We start from the raw sequence: 16,312 nt of genomic DNA on the forward strand, positions 1-16,312 counted from the left end.
TGTTGCTCTGAGCTGTTTGTTTCAGTGAGTTCAGGCTCTTTGAAAAACAGCCTGACTCTTCTGGAGACTATGGTGTCTGTTATTTATATGGCTTGTAAGCAAAGCCCATCATAGTTGTTTTGAAAACTGTATTTGCGTTGCCTCTTTCCTGACACAGAGATACTCCTTGCACTGTTGGACAGAGGGAATGGACCACCACTTCAGTCCCAGACTCAGTGCTGGACATCTTCTTGAAAGGCAACTGGAGCATGGAGAACCCTTCCCCATCTTGTGAGTGCAGCAATGAGAAGATCAAGAAGATGCTGCCTGTGTGCCCACCTGGTGCAGGTGGGCTGCCACCCCCACAGGTAGGAGGGAGCTCAGTAGTACTGTGATGAGGGATGTTCCTGGAGAGCCGGGTGGCTGGGTGTGATTCTTGTGTGCAGCACTACACGCTGTGTTTAAGTCTGCATCTGCATTTTCTGATGGGTGTTTATCTGTGTTTTCTCTGGTGACACCAGCGTGAGCAAGACACTGCTGACATCCTCCAGAATCTGACAGGCCGCAATATATCGGACTATTTAGTGAAGACTTACGCACAAATCATTGGGAAAAGGTAGCTATTGAATACACCCACTTCCTTCTTGCCCTCACCAAGTGCTGCTTGCTGTATGAGGGATTCTGCACAGATCAGGCAAATAAGCCTGGGCAACCCAAACTCTCAGCAGTGAGCCAGACGTACTCAGCCTCTCAGACTGCTGTGATCCACAGCTCAGATGATGTTTCTGCTCTATTAGTGATGCTGTGGCAGCTCTGAGGAGGTGTTCTGAGCCTTGTTGGCAGAGTCCAGGGTTACCCCAAATAGACGTGGTGGGACAGATGCCAGATATGAGCGGCCGTTACACTCTTGTCCTTGGCCATGTGCCTGCAGCACTAGTAGATCTGTTTCTTCTCTTGTTCCATGTATTATACATCAGCTTTCTTTGTTTTTACAGCTTAAAGAATAAGATCTGGGTGAATGAGTTCAGGTGAGTCACTGCCTTTTCTTCAGTTTGTATGTGTTCAATAACCCTTGAGCACTGTATTAAGCAGGACAGACCCACCCTGCTTTGCAGTTAGTTTTGTCTGACTCTTAACTGCCAAATGTTGAGGAAGCATGTTTAGGGATAAACTGGGACAACCCGGACTACATCACTGTGAAGTGTGTCTGCCTTTTTCAGAGAACAGTATTGACTTGAAACGATTTGCAGTACTGGCCTACTGATACTCCATCTTGGGAGATACTGTTCTTTCAAGCAAGGAAGGCAGGGACATGTCCTGCAGCAGGGGATAGCTGCATTCATTAAATAGAACAGCACACTGAGCAGCCATAAGATGGATATTTAACCCCAGAAAGGAGGAATAGGAGGCATCATGGCTAAGCAGCAGTGTAAGATCATAAAAATAATCCCTACATATAAGAGTGTAGACACTTGCCTTGAATATAGTACATGAAGAAGACATCTGGGGAGGAAGGAGGAATGGCATTTTCTGGAGGTCAGTGAGTATATAAGTCTTTGCATCACTTTGTATCTGAATTTTCAGGTATGGTGGCTTTTCCTTGGGAGCCAGCAGTTCCCTCATGCTTCCTCCAAGCCATGAAGTCACTGATGCCATTAAGCAGGTGAAGAAAATCTTGGAGCTAGCCCAGGTGAGCAGCTGTCCCCTAGAAGCTCAGAATGCACTAATGTCAGTGTCTTGTTACTTGAAAGATGAATTGGAAGTCATAAAATTGGGAGCATGTGTATGTTAGCTATGCTCAGTGGCTTTTCCCCATTGCCTCTGAGCTGGGGTCTCCCAGGCTGGTGTCTGGGATCAGCAGAAGGCTTTGGTACATGGGTGCATTGCTGATGTGACTTCTTCCCAATACCAGGTGCAACCCAGTGGGGATGACAGACGTGTCTGGGTGTTTCATGGCAGGACAGTGTGGGCTGTCTTGAGGAATTAAGTGGTTGCCACCTCATTCAAAACCTCAGTTGAGGCCTCCTGTGCTGAGCCTGCCTTGGCTCACAAGATAATTTGGGCCACTGCTTTATTCAGAGACTACCTGTGGGCTGCAATGTCTCTGAAGGTTGCCTGCAACCCTTGTTAATACTTATTGCTGGGAAGAAAGCAGGCCTAAGGCTGACCTCTCTTACCAGTGAGACTGCAGAAAGGAAAGAGGGGAGGAAGGCTGCAGTTTCTTAGCCTTCTTATCACCTCCAGCTTGGTGGATACAGGCTGCAGAATGGAAAGAAAACTGTCAGAGCTGTGAAAAAATGGGACCCCCACTAGATTCCAGGACATGAATAAAGGTAATCTTAAAGAAGAAGTAATGGTCTATTTGCTGTTTGCAGGGGAGTTCTGGAGATCGGTTTCTCAACAGCTTGTCAAGTTTCATGAAAGGCCTGGATACAAAAAACAACGTGAAGGTAAATTAACCAATCCTTACTGCTGTGCCTGCTATTCGAAGCTCTGGTAACCTGGAGTTATTTTCAGTTGGCAAAGTCCCAGCAGTTTGCCATGGACAGCTGTGCAGACCAGAGCTCTTTGTGTTTGCTAGGGGAGCAAATGCATCTTGTATTCTTGTGTGTGTTTCCCCAAGACCTGTTTCTCCCCTGGAGTCTAGGTCTAAAGCCCAGAAGTTCAGTGCTAGCTTCCAGCAGCCTCTGGTGGTTATTGATCAAACTGTATATTCTGTCCCTGAGCAAACTCATTGTAAAGGTGTGGAAAGAAATTATATGCCCTCCATAGAGGAAAGGATGTTCTGCAGGACTCGGGAGTGCCTCTTGGGTAGCTCATGTACCTGGTGCCTTTCTGATGCTGATGTCATCTCTTGCAGGTGTGGTTCAACAACAAGGGCTGGCATGCCATTGCCTCCTTCCTGAATGTGATCAACAATGCCATGCTTCGGGCCAACCTGCAGCAGGACAAAAACCCTAGTGCTTATGGGATCACTGCCTTCAATCACCCACTCAACCTCACCAAGCAGCAACTCTCTGAAGTGGCCCTGTAAGTCCTGATGTGAACGTGAATGGGTTTAGACTCACCAGCTGCTGATTACTGGAAACAGGCAACATGCGAGGTTTTAGCCTCACTGGTGGACACTCAGTGGTGTGTGCTATTTCAGCTCTAATGTGCTGGCCTTCTTTTCTGTGGTCTGGGCAGGTGGCCACATGTGCTGTTGAGCACTTGCTGTTGAACAGCAGTTGCTGTGCAAGCTGTCTGAGTCCGCAGAAGATGCAGTTTCTAAGAACCAGTGTAGCCTTCAGACCTTCTACTGCTTGGGAAACTCCTCTCAGACATAGCCAGAAAGGTGGCTCACCATGAATATGGTCATTCTTTTGTTCCAAGGTGCCTCTGTTTGACTAGGACCCATTGATGGATCCTGTTTAGTTTTGCCTGTTGTCTAAAGCTGGAAGGCACACCATAATGCACAGGGCTTACTGTATGTAGGCATTGACTAAGCCACTACTACCACAACCAGTCAGGACTCACAAGCTGTCTGCAGATACATCCTTCAAATCTTAAAGCAGTAGCACAGACTTTGAGAGACCTCTGAACTTTAAAACACACACACAAAAAAGACAAACCCCCAACAACCCCAGGTGTTGCATTAAGTAGGTAATGAAGTGGTGGTAATAAAGACAGAAATTATGCTGAATTTACCAACCAGTCTCCAGGTTGTGGTGCCATCCTTGAAATGTCAACAGACTGTATGTTGCTTATGTTATGTGTGTCTGGAGAAAATATATGTCTGGACAAAATATATGTCTGGAGAAAAACTGTGCAGTTAAGACAGCCTGATGTGGTCATCCTTTACCCCGCAAAACAAGGACAGCAGAAGGAGAAATAGTTTCTGCACTGCCCTCCATGAGCTGCCTCATTTCATCTCAAAGGAGTCAGCACCAGCATACAAACACTTTGCTTTTTTCTTTTTTTTTTTTTTTTTGTCCAGAATGACCACCTCCGTGGATGTCTTGGTCTCCATTTGTGTGATCTTTGCCATGTCCTTTGTTCCTGCCAGCTTTGTGGTCTTCCTTATCCAGGAACGGGTCAGCAAAGCTAAACACTTGCAGTTCATCAGTGGTGTGAAGCCTGTGATCTACTGGCTGGCCAACTTTGTCTGGGATATGGTAAGGGCTTTGCAACTGTGCTGAACTGTTGTCTGTTCCATATTTGTAGGACGTCTGTTGCACTAAAGCACAAAATACAGCTGGGGCCAGTGGGTACCACATTAAGTCAGTAAATAACAGCTGTGCTTGTAACTTAGGTGTTTACTCTCTTGGGGCCATGGTTCACCTCAGTGGAAGAAGGAACACTTAACAGAGGATGGGAGGGAAACCATAAGCTCAGTCATCAGCATTTATTATTTCACTTTAAAAAACCTGCCCCAAAATGTTTGCTTGTGTAGCCCCTCATTTTGCTCTGCTCAAAACAGGTTATTTCAACCTGTGCTGTTCAGAACCTCTGAGAGTCTATAGACTTCTTCCAGAGGGACTAAGAAATGTAAATGTATGTGTACTACACTATAGTTCACACATGTGACATTCTTAAGAGTCTCCCATGGGCAACAGCTTAGGGGACACTGAAGAAGCATTTGGTCAGAGCAGAAAGACACCTTTCACTTTTTTTTTTGTCATCTGGAAACAAATCTAAAGCCATATTTCTTACCTTCCAGTGCAACTACATTGTTCCAGCCACACTAGTCATTATCATCTTCATCTGCTTCCAGCAGAAGTCCTATGTGTCTTCCTCCAACCTGCCCGTGCTGGCTCTCCTTCTATTTCTTTATGGGTAAGGGATTTCTCATCAGAAGTATGACTGGGAAGGCTCTTAGCCTTGGAAGGTGCTTACATGATGTTGCTGCTTTTCCTCTTGCCAGGTGGTCCATCACCCCTCTCATGTATCCAGCCTCCTTCGTGTTCAAAATACCCAGCACAGCATATGTTGTGCTGACCAGTGTGAACCTCTTCATTGGCATCAATGGCAGTGTGGCCACCTTCGTCCTGGAGCTCTTCACCAACAATGTATGTTTCACCAGAAGCTCCTCACTGTCTTGTGGTGCTGTGATCTAGTTCCATGTTGGTGCCATGTTGCCTTTAGCAGCCAATTCTGCAGAAAGGCTAGCCATGGCCTGTACCCATTAGCTGCTGCAGTGGTTTAAACACAGGTTCTGATGGAAATAGGTTAAAGCCTACTTTAGCAATGTTCACAGAATAGTTGAGGTGGAATGGGCCATCCTGAAATTGTCTAGTCTAACCTCTGAGCAGGGTCAGCTAGAGCAGGTTGCACAGGGCCATCAGGTTTTGAACGTTTCCAGGGTTGGAGACTCCACAGTCTCTCTTGGCAACCTCTTCCACTTTTCACTCACCTTTAGGATAAAAAAAAAAAATATTAAAGTCTTGTGTTCAAATGGAATTTCCTATGTTTTCTTCATAATGGATGGTTTCTGTCTACCACAGGCCATGTTAAGCACTCAAGCATTTAATTGCCCTTAGTTTTGCTTCCTGTGACAGATACCTCTCTAACCGTATTGTGGGAACTTAGGCATCTTGCTTCAGTTTTTTCAAAACCAGATGCGTACTGGGGAAGGTACAAGTTCCTCTCATGCCTGTATGCAACACAAGATGTAGTAGCAGACCATGCTTGACCCACACTGGCGTGAAGTGTTCCCTATGGGAAGAGGTTGAGGAGACCCTAGGGAAGTTACCTGTTGATTGTACCACTGCCTGTGGACATAAGGAGGCAGTCCTTGATGATGGTCTCCTTTGTTACAAGGCGTGTTTTAGCTGAGTGAAAATATGTACATGCTTGAAGCTGAGTGCCTGGCACAACAAGAACCTCTCATCAGGCTGCTGTCAGTCCAACCTGTAGCCTAAGACAACAAAGGAAAAGGATTAGACACTCCATTAAGGGATAGGGGCAGGCTACCCAGAGCCACTGAGACAACTGGTCTGTGCAAGCACAACTTTCCTGTTTCTTCAACCTGTGGCCTTTTTGTACCTTACCATTTGCAGATGCTGCAATTTAGACTGAGTGTTCAGAAGAACCTCTCCTTTGATGTGGTTTGCTTGTATTATTAGCGTCTTGAGCAACACAACACTGACTGTCCAGAGGAGCCATGGCACTGGCTCATGGGAGAGCATTTCTAATTCTTGAATTTTTGTGGGGTTGCAGTGTTGGGAGAGGTAGGGGTAAATCACAACATGGGTCACACTTAGCAGGTGGAGGCTGCTTTCTGCTCATACGGCTCATTGGCACTTGATTTTGTCTTAACAGAAGCTGAACAATATCAATGACATCCTGAAGTCTGTTTTCCTCATTTTCCCCCATTTCTGCCTGGGACGGGGGCTCATTGACATGGTGAAAAACCAGGCCATGGCTGATGCTCTGGAGAGGTTTGGTAAGTGAAATTGTGTATCACAGTAATGGTGGCCTGAACTGAAGAAGGAAAGCTTGAGTCTGCCTGGATGAGCACCCTTTGCTCCTCTGACTTTTCAGGAACTGAAAGTACAAGTACACATAAAGTCAACTGAATGGTGGGGATCATTAGGCTAAGAGTAAGAAGTGGCTGAGATTCTGGAAGGCTGGATTTTTTTTTTTTCTGGGATGCAGATACCAGGCCTGAATCACAGTCTTTCTGGGCTTCACTAACCTTTTGAGAAGGTGGCCTAGATCTTCTTTGGCAAACTGAATTTTCTGGCCCCAAGTCCCAACTTTGCCACAGTAAAAATGTGCATACAGCCACAACTGCTGCCTCATGTGGCCTGTTTCCTCATCATACTGGCTGCTCTCCAGTTGCTGTGATGCCCAACTTGGTGGGGTCTGTGGGAAGAAAGGCTAGCCTGCTCCTATTGCTCTGGAAAGGTAACTCGGCTCTTTATCTCATTTTGGCAGGAGAAAATCGTTTTGTGTCTCCTCTGTCATGGGACCTGGTGGGAAGGAACCTCTTTGCCATGGCAGTAGAGGGTGTTGTCTTCTTCCTCATCACGGTGCTCATCCAGTACAGGTTCTTCATCAAACCCAGGTAGGTTGTCTGTTCCACTTCAGTACTGCAAATAGATGAATTTTTCATTTGTGTTCCCCATGAGGCAGGGAGAATATTAACTATGGAGGCCTTGTCATCTTCTGCTAAGGCTTTATCATGTTGCTCTCTCCAGGCCTGTCTATGCCAAGCTGCCTCCTGTGAATGATGAAGATGAGGATGTAAACAGAGAGAGACAGAGGATAATTAGTGGAGGAGGACAGAGTGACATCTTGGAAATCAAGGAGCTAACCAAGGTGACAGGACAGTTCTGCATTCCTAAGACTTGTTGGCACAAAACCATGCAGTTCACCAAAAGCCTCATTCAGAGGAATTTAGCAGGGTTAAAATTGGAGCATGTTTGGAGTGTTGAATATGTATGGCTCTATTTATAATTCTTTGACCTTGCCCTTATCACTCTTTTGCTTCTGGTTTCAGATTTACAGAATGAAGCGAAAGCCAGCAGTTGATAGGATCTGTGTGGGAATTCCCCCTGGAGAGGTAAGCTTATCTATTAAATTCATTGCTTTGCTATTACTGCAGTATTTAAGAGCAACAGAGAACAAAGGGTGGTGTAAGATCAGGAACAGATTATGTTCACATTACATCAAAGGAAGCTGCCTGAAAGTTGAAAGAGTTTCTCATTCCATGTTTGTTTGCCTTTGAAGAAGGTACTGAACTCTGTATCTGAGACCAAAGGCCAAACTCTGCTACCCTTCAGTGTTTGGCACAGATATGCTGTGGTGGCACTGCACCAAGGTGACACCACAGTTCATTCTTTTTCCCAACCTAAAGATTTCTAATTAAAATGAAAGTCTGGGAGTTGTTTTTTTTTTTCTGTAAATACACTTAAGATTCCCTCCAGGTATTTTGAGGGGCAAGTTTGCTGAAAGTCAGTGCTGAAAATTATGCAGCTGAATCTGTTCTCAGACACACTGTGCTCATCTGCTCTTTTGTATCTCCAGTGCTTTGGACTCTTGGGAGTAAATGGTGCTGGCAAGTCATCCACTTTTAAGATGCTAACTGGTGATACAGATGTCACAGGAGGAGAAGCTTTCCTCAAAGGAAACAGGTGAAAGACTGTGCATCTTTTCTCTGCTTTGTATCAAAGCAGGTTCTTTGCTGCTTTCTCCTCCAGCTTTCAGAGCCTTTGTTGCACTTCCAGCAAGTCTAACCCCTGCCACACTTTTCCCCTTTTCAACTCCTGGAGTCTATTTCAGCCCTTTGCTAAGTCTTGTGAAGTTTTTCAGTGGCTTAGGAAAATTTGGTTTAGTCTGAGCGTCACTTCTGAATACCTGTGCTCCCATGTTCAAATGTCATATTTACAAAAAAAAAAAAAAGGCTGGGATGTGAAGAGAAAAAAAATAATTTAGCCAGGACAGACTTTTAGGATCTTGTATTTTTGTTAGTTCAGTGATTATCTTCTGTGAGGACAGCCTGAGAAAGTTGGGTTTGTTCAGCCTGTAGAAGAGAAGGCTTTGGTCAGACCTTACAGCATCTTTGCAGTACCTAAAGGGGGCCTACAAAAAAGCTGGAGATGGACTTTTTTAAAAGGGCATTTAGGGATAGGACAATAGGTAATGACTTTAAACTGGAAGTGAGTAGATTTAGATTAGATATAAGGAAGAAGTTATTCACCATGAGGATGGTGAAGCACTGGAACATGTTTCCCAGAGAAGGTGTGTATGCCCCATCCCTGGAAGTGTTCAAGGCCAAGTTGGATGGGGCTTTAAGGAACCTGGTCTACTGGAAGGTGTGCCTTTCCACAGCAAGGGGGTTGGAACTAGATGATCTTTAAGGTCCCGTCAAACTCAAACCATTCTATGAGTTGTTCTATGATTCTAAAACCACTCTTCTACTGTTTCTCCTTTTAAAGCCTAAAATAGCAGCGTGTACTTGTGAAATCCTAACCAAGGGTTTTTTCTTTTACAGTATCTTATCCAACATCCAAGAAGTCCATCAGAACATGGGCTACTGCCCACAGTTTGATGCTGTTAATGAACTGCTGACAGGGCGAGAGCACTTGGAGTTCTTTGCACTCCTCAGGGGTGTTCCAGAGAAAGAAGTATGCAAGGTAAATGCAACACCATAGGACCCACACCAGTGATGAACTGTTCCTGCTTACATGCGCTATCCCTACAACATATGTCATGCCATGATGTGAAGCCACTGAAGATCCTGTGTTGGTTAAATCTGCCCTTTTCCTTCCAGGGCAAACCAAAGTTGCTGTATTTGTTCAGTGCTGCCTAGAGAAGTGTACTAAATGAAATGGCAAATACTTTGGGTCCTGCACAGTGGAGGCATTTCTCCACTGAATTACTTCCTTTCTTTAAGAATTTAAGGGCTGTGGAGCTGCAGATCATGCAGAATCTCACCTGCTGCTGAGTGTTTGTTCTTCAAAGACCCAGGGAACAAGCACTCTGCAGCTTAACAGAAGCCTTATGCTGGCTGTTACAGCTTTCCAATTGGTTGTACTGCATCATTAAAGTGCTGCTATTTCAGCATTCAGACATAGGGTTACACCAACAGTCTTTAGTCAACTAATGACAGCTGCCAGTACTGTACAGCACTCTAATTGCTGTAGATATGACATCTGTACCCAGTGCTTTGGGTAGGGCCAGATCCAGTGCCTAGGGTATGTCCTCCAGGTAGCTTGAATTCTTCTTTGAGAGTAGCGATGGTGGGTGAAAACTGCAAGCTCCTTCAAAGGTTGCTGGCAAGTTCCTCTGTGTGATGTTCCCACCAGCCCCACATGAAAAATCATACCTCATCCTGGTTATGATCTGAGTAGTAGCTGAATCTCTTCCCCCTAACACTTTTTAGTTCCCAGGGCAATAATGTCTGCCTATTGGCACGAGGAGTAATACTTCTGATTAATAAAACAGATTGTCCCCATCTGTCTGAAGGGCTGAGATGCACCACAGTGGGTTTGCTGTGTGTCAGTAGTGACTGTGTCCCTGTTGCAAGCCCACAGCAACTGGAAGGCTAGCTAAAGCCAGTGATGCTAACAGCACTACACCAGTGGTTAACATGGCTCAGCTGATGTTGAACTCATGCTTGCTGGCCAGTAAGCTGCAGCCATTTCATTTTCAGCAGCAGGATTGCATATATCCTGATTTAGAGGTAAACAAAACCCATGTCCATGCTACATTAGATCCCCAGATGTGTGGCCCTTCTGAAAATGTTTTTAAAGCCAAAGCTCATGAGGAAAACATCACTGTGTAGATGTGTGTTTGATTCAAAATGGTGTTGTGCTGTCTCTTGTAGGTTGGCGAGTGGGCAATTCGGAAACTGGGTCTTGTGAAATATGGAGAAAAATATGCTGGGAACTACAGTGGAGGGAACAGGCGCAAGCTCTCCACAGCCATTGCCCTCATTGGAGGGCCACCTGTGGTGTTCCTGGTGAGTCTGAATGTTTAAATACATAATTTGTAACTTAAATGTGAGCACATAGCAATAAAGATTCCCTGTTTAAATGTAGGTGCAAGCTACAGGTTTCTGTTTTTTAAAAATGACTAAAGACATGGAGGTCTTGAACATGATGCCAAACTGCCAGCTGTGTAACACCTTCACCACCTTAGTACTGCTGCAAAGATTTTTATACCTACAAAAAAATAACAGCCTTCCTGCTGGACACAAGTAGATCTTACTGTGCAGGAGAATCAAATTGGAAATAAATATTTCAAGATTCTTCAGATTAAAATCAAGGACAAACCGTAGGATTACTGAAGTTCATAGTGCAACAGAAAGTAGTCAAGTGTTCTGTTTAAACACACCAATTGCCTTTAGCTTGTTTCATAACTGCATATTTCAACATGTTATAATTGCAGAATAAGCAGTACTTCTCAGTTCTGAAAGAGATGTTTGCTAATTTAAGATTTGGAGCATAAATTATTTTCTCTTTTTAGAAAATCAGTTGAACTTGCTTATTTTCAACATTTTCAGTATGCATAATCAGAATGGACAGGTCATTTCAGAGATAAGGTATTTGTTGGTAGAATGTAACAGCAAAACCTGTTTTTGTATCTGTTTTCAGGACGAGCCAACAACAGGGATGGATCCCAAAGCACGTCGTTTCTTGTGGAACTGTGCTTTGAGTGTAATCAAAGAGGGGAGATCAGTGGTGCTCACATCTCACAGGCAAGTAGCAGTTCAATTGTATCATACCCTGGCTTTTGCATCTGTCAGGGATGGATGCTAAACTCTGCATGGCTGCTCTGCCTTTCACTGCTGCTTGCATCACTAATGAAGTTACTTGTGCCTACAGCATGGAAGAATGTGAAGCCCTGTGCACTCGAATGGCGATAATGGTCAATGGCAGATTCAGGTGTCTGGGCAGTGTCCAGCATCTAAAGAACAGGTAGCTATTTTCTTTCCACTTAAACCACAGAACTGTCTGCATGTTTAGGGAGATACAGTCTGACTTGGTTCGTCCTGCAGCATTCCTGTTGCTATTCTGGGTATGGGAAATGCTGCTGGATTTTACGCTGTGCTCCTGTTTCAAAGGCACTTAACTCCTGTGCTGGCCATCTTGTTTACAGGTTTGGAGATGGTTACACCATAGTGGTGAGAATTGCAGGGGCAAACCCAGACCTGAAGCCTGTTGAGGAGTTCTTTGGGCATGCCTTCCCTGGAAGTGTCCTCAAGGAAAAGCATCGGAATATGCTGCAGTACCAGCTTCCCTCTTCACTATCTTCCCTGGCCAGAATATTCAGTATTCTCTCCCAAAACAAAAAGAGACTCCACATAGAAGACTACTCCGTTTCTCAGACCACACTTGACCAAGTAAGTTTCTAGTAGCCTGTATGCCAAAAGCTTCTTGCAGGGATAGGAATAAATCCACCAATTTACTGGAACTATCTTTTAAGGGCATTTTGGCAAAGTAGAGTACTGAATCCTATGACTAGTTCAGGAAGCCAAATATATAAAATGCCCTGAATTAATGAAAATCCAAGTTGATGTGTGACATGGCCTTTTTTCTTGTAGGTATTTGTAAATTTTGCTAAGGACCAAAGCGATGACGACCACACAAAGGACCTGTCATTGCACAAAAATCAGACTGTGGTAGACATTGCAATCCTTAATTCCTTCCTGCAAGATGAGAAGGTAAAAGAAAGTTGTGTGTGAGCCAATTTCAGCAAAGAAATGATGAGCAGAACGCAAACTTCCTTTTCCTGGGATATGATACTCCCACAGAGAAGCTAAAGGAAGAGAAAAACTGGACACTCTACTGATAACCATTCAATGCAATGCAATTCAATGCAATGAAAACAAAATTCCTTTACAGGGGCAGTGCCTCATGGAGTCGTCTTGTACTGTTCTCAAGTGAGAGACTTGAACTTAGCTCATTACAGTATAACTCTGAAGCTGTGGTAAAGTACCTACCCGATGCTGTGGGCTTTCAACCATACTGTATCTTGTCCTGTGCAGTATGTTTTTACTAGGTTCGCAAAAATAGTACATTGAGGAATCATGGCCAGTGATATTTTATAGGTATTTTAGACATGCGTGTTTTAGCCTTTAAAACATTCATGTCAGGAGTGGGAATTTCCTGGTGCTACATCCATTGCTGGCAATGAATGCACCAAGACTGTTAGTGGCAAGGAAGGTCACCACCAGTGTTGTAGCCTTAGGTTGTGAAAACTTACCTGATGAGCTGCTTTTCCTAACCTGGTGTAGGTCAGTTAGTGTCAAATCTGGGCCCACAAAACTGTACTGTGCAGATGGGATGGCAAGAGACAGGCCATCATATCCATACATCTCCATCATGTAAGTGGTGATATGCAGAACTGTGAACCCTGCAAATGCACAGGATTGTCCCACCAGCATCACAACTTCACAAAAACCTAGTCGGATTAGGTTATTGGTTAAGTACTCTCCTGCTCCTTTGAGGTACTGCATCAGCTGTATGAACACCTAGTAGTAGGAGGTGGGTGAGAAGCAGACCTAGGGTTTAGACCACAACAGCAAACTCAGTAGTTGTACAAGCTGCTAATGCCAACAGCAAATTCTAAATCATGAGGTGTCACTCAGACATGTAATATCTGCTCTTTAACCCCTGCTTTGCACCAGAAAGGTACCCATCATCTGAAGTTACTGCTTAGCACAAGCATGTTGCAGTTTCTGGCTTTGCCAGATAAAAGTAGAAAGGAGATATAGTTTTCTTTTTTGTTTTTAAACAGTATTATTTATGACTTAAATAGGTAGGTAGCCTAATTAGGGATTGAAAGTGCTTCAGTTGATCTTTGCAGGCACAATATTTCTTTACATTATGTCTGTAATGCTATGCTCTCATTTTGTCCATTCAGCATTAGCTACATTGATGATCTGACCAAGTTCCAGACTTTAGCAATCAGCCGCTATATGCAATTACTGTAAGTTGTTCACCTAAAATTTTCCTGTTTGGAAACTGGTATAACATTAGACTAATACGTAAGCTTTTGCTTCTGTTGTGCAGTGTAGTTTCAGTCATTAGGTGATCCCTAACTGGAGAATATCCCCTTACTATACACGTGACAAACTGCTTCAGTAAAAGTCCCCTGGAAGAACAAGAGAGTTCAAAATAGTAGTGCTAAAATTACATCAGTTGATAACAGTTTTACTAAACCACAATAGTATTAGAGGGGATATTATCTAGTAAGAACAACCAATTCTTGTTCACATTGTACAACAGTCATGGGGAGAGTATAACTTATGGGCCCCTCTGTCTTGCTTTATTCAGAAATAGGTTCAGTAATGTGGTTTGAACTCAAGTGCAGTTCCTGGGCTATTCCTGTATGACATGCCCCTGCCTTAAATACCCAAACAGGTTCTGCACTAGTTCTTGATACTACTCTGCCATGAATCAGTCATGGACCATTTTCTTCTGTGAATGCCCGTAGCAGCCCAACAAATAGTGAAGAGGCTGGCGTGAGCCTGACAAAGGTTGATTACATATTTCCAGGTATACTTTGCAACACTGACCAATTCAGCATTTTTTAAAAAACGTTAAATATTTAGCACAAGTTCCCAGTCCCTGCTGTGTCCTCCCTTGGGATTAAGAGCTTACTACATGCTCTGCTGAAGTGCCTTTTTAATACTATTTTTTTTTATCTGCGTAATACGTTGCTAAGGGGATTGAGAAAGGAGTTTAATGGGGATTGGTATACCTCACTTAAAACATGCTTTATTATTACCTTTATGGCATCGTCACCCTTTTGGGGTGACTTAACAGGATGATAAATACACCAGACTTCCAGGTGCAGAAAAATTATTAAACAGCTGAGCTACAGCCATGACTTCTCTATAACAGGCTGCAGGTATGTTACAGTATTATTGAAACAAGAAGCAGGCTTACCACTGCTAAAAATCACTGTTACAAATAAGCATTAAGTCATTGAAGTGAAGGGCTCAAGTTTTGCACTGCAGCAAACTTGTGCATGTAGAACTAGAACGAGTTCTAGGAGGATTCAGATTGCATCTTGAAAGGGCTGTGGTTTGCTCTTTGTTACTGCTCATGTAAATTATCAGCATGAAACAACAGTTAAATCATAATCCTCTTTCCTTACCCCACCAAAAAGAGATTGATTCCTATGGCCCTGTGACTGATACAGAGTCTTGCTGTCTATGACAAAATGTTACAGTAAATGTGGATATTAAGCAAACTATTTCACAGTTCTGATCTGGCTTGTTTGTACTGAACAGGCAACACAATGCAACTCTCACATGAAGATTTGTCAGGGAAAAAGTTCAGAGAGCCACTAATTTACTCTTTGAAGTGTGTGTTGGGGAAATATCACTCTACAGTCACATACAGTATATGAACCACTCTTGATAATGAAACTGCACTGAGGTGTTAATTTATTTTAAACTTTATTACTATTGACATGTTGCATCCCTTTTCATGTAGTACACTTGTATTTCAGTAAGGAGTTGTTATATTTTCCCCATGGATAAACCACCACTTTGTGCTTATCCTTCCCTCCTGAATTATAGTTGGTCCTTCATTCCAAGCACTTTATGCTATCTGTAATGGGATCTATTTTTGCACTGGAATATCTGTTGACTTTGCAAAATTCTAGAGAGATTTCACAACTGAAATTTCTAAGTTAAATCCTTAAATGGACATTTTCATTGAAGCAAAAAAGTATATATATTTGTATTTGCTAATAACTGTTATGTGAAGTATTAAAAGGCACTCTAATTGCCTTGTATTAAGTAAAAAATAAAGCTGTTATGGCACCAGTGGTCTCCAGTGTGTCACTTTTGTATATGTTCTTTTGAGGAGTGCTTGTTAGAAGCTCTTGTTTTGCCTGGTTTTTTTTGTTGTCAACTTTGATGCATAATGTACAAACAAGTTCCAGTATCTCTGCAATTTAGAATAGGGCACATATGTTTTTCAGGTAAGTGGGGTCGCACAAGAATGGAAAGGCAAGTGCTACTTCAAGCTTCTAAAGTTAGTGAATAAAAAGGTCTCCAGCAAGTCCTGAAAAAGTGATCAGTGTAACTGTCAAATCCAGCTGCAGAGCATAACAAACTTATCTGCATATTTAAATCCCCAGTCAGGCACCTGCCTCTAAATATTTCCATTATACAAATGCATCGTGTTGCAACTATTGATAATTGTTCCTCCTATTTGTTAAAAATATGCTATACCTGTTTTCATTGACAAAGCAAGAAGTTATATTTGAGTATAAAGATGCTGAAATGCCATAAACTTAGCTAATCCTTAGCTAATATCGAATTAAAGGAAGATCAGTCAAGACTAAGTTGATTTTTGAACAGCAATTTACGAATGAAAGCAGAATAATAGTCCAATTGCTTATAGGAAAACTGATGTTAAAATTTTGTCTGCTACTGCCTGTAGTCCCCTATCAAGCAATTAAATTCCAGAATACAAACAATTCTTGAAGTTACACTCATCTGGAAAATCCATCCTGAGATAGGAAATTTTAACTGTTGCCTTGGGTTTCCTGTTTTAATTTAGTGTCCAGCTGGTGGTGTTTGATTTATCAACCTCGTGTCAGAGAACAACAAACTTTGGAATAAAGCACACCTCTCATCTGTTTTTAGTATGCTTCACTTCATTCCAGTAACCAATAAAACAATTTTGGCACTCACACCTGGTTTTGTCATTTAAAAAAAAGGTAATCCCTTTGAGCTAACTGCCATAAGGCAACACTGTGAATCACTGTGGTAGTGATGGGTTATCAGCTGTTTATACCTTTTAAAGTTGATTTATGAAAGAGAAGACGGTGCCATCTGAAGTAGTGCTTGTTCCACCTGAGCCTGCTAAGGATGGCTGTTTTG

General features: G+C 43.1%; 1 protein-coding gene across 1 annotated transcript in view; it reads left to right on the forward strand.

Annotated features, from left to right (window-relative positions):
* Window positions 1–16,053, forward strand: part of ABCA1 (ATP binding cassette subfamily A member 1) — a 97,669-nt gene extending 81,616 nt beyond the window's left edge. Inside the window, exons 31-50 of the mRNA XM_080362069.1 lie at window positions 158–347; window positions 501–595; window positions 975–1,007; window positions 1,564–1,669; window positions 2,355–2,429; window positions 2,840–3,009; window positions 3,956–4,133; window positions 4,679–4,794; window positions 4,883–5,027; window positions 6,280–6,403; window positions 6,898–7,027; window positions 7,161–7,281; window positions 7,463–7,525; window positions 7,990–8,096; window positions 8,957–9,098; window positions 10,292–10,426; window positions 11,061–11,164; window positions 11,292–11,384; window positions 11,566–11,809; window positions 12,011–16,053. Of these exons, the coding sequence (XP_080218195.1) occupies window positions 158–347; window positions 501–595; window positions 975–1,007; window positions 1,564–1,669; window positions 2,355–2,429; window positions 2,840–3,009; window positions 3,956–4,133; window positions 4,679–4,794; window positions 4,883–5,027; window positions 6,280–6,403; window positions 6,898–7,027; window positions 7,161–7,281; window positions 7,463–7,525; window positions 7,990–8,096; window positions 8,957–9,098; window positions 10,292–10,426; window positions 11,061–11,164; window positions 11,292–11,384; window positions 11,566–11,809; window positions 12,011–12,151 (2,512 nt within the window). The 3' untranslated portion in view covers window positions 12,152–16,053. The remainder of the gene's footprint in view (window positions 1–157; window positions 348–500; window positions 596–974; window positions 1,008–1,563; window positions 1,670–2,354; window positions 2,430–2,839; window positions 3,010–3,955; window positions 4,134–4,678; window positions 4,795–4,882; window positions 5,028–6,279; window positions 6,404–6,897; window positions 7,028–7,160; window positions 7,282–7,462; window positions 7,526–7,989; window positions 8,097–8,956; window positions 9,099–10,291; window positions 10,427–11,060; window positions 11,165–11,291; window positions 11,385–11,565; window positions 11,810–12,010) is intronic.
* Window positions 16,054–16,312: the final 259 nt, after the last annotated feature.

The sequence above is a fragment of the Nesoenas mayeri genome, assembly GCF_963082525.1.
Source record: "Nesoenas mayeri genome assembly, chromosome: Z".
Classification (NCBI taxonomy): domain Eukaryota; kingdom Metazoa; phylum Chordata; class Aves; order Columbiformes; family Columbidae; genus Nesoenas; species Nesoenas mayeri.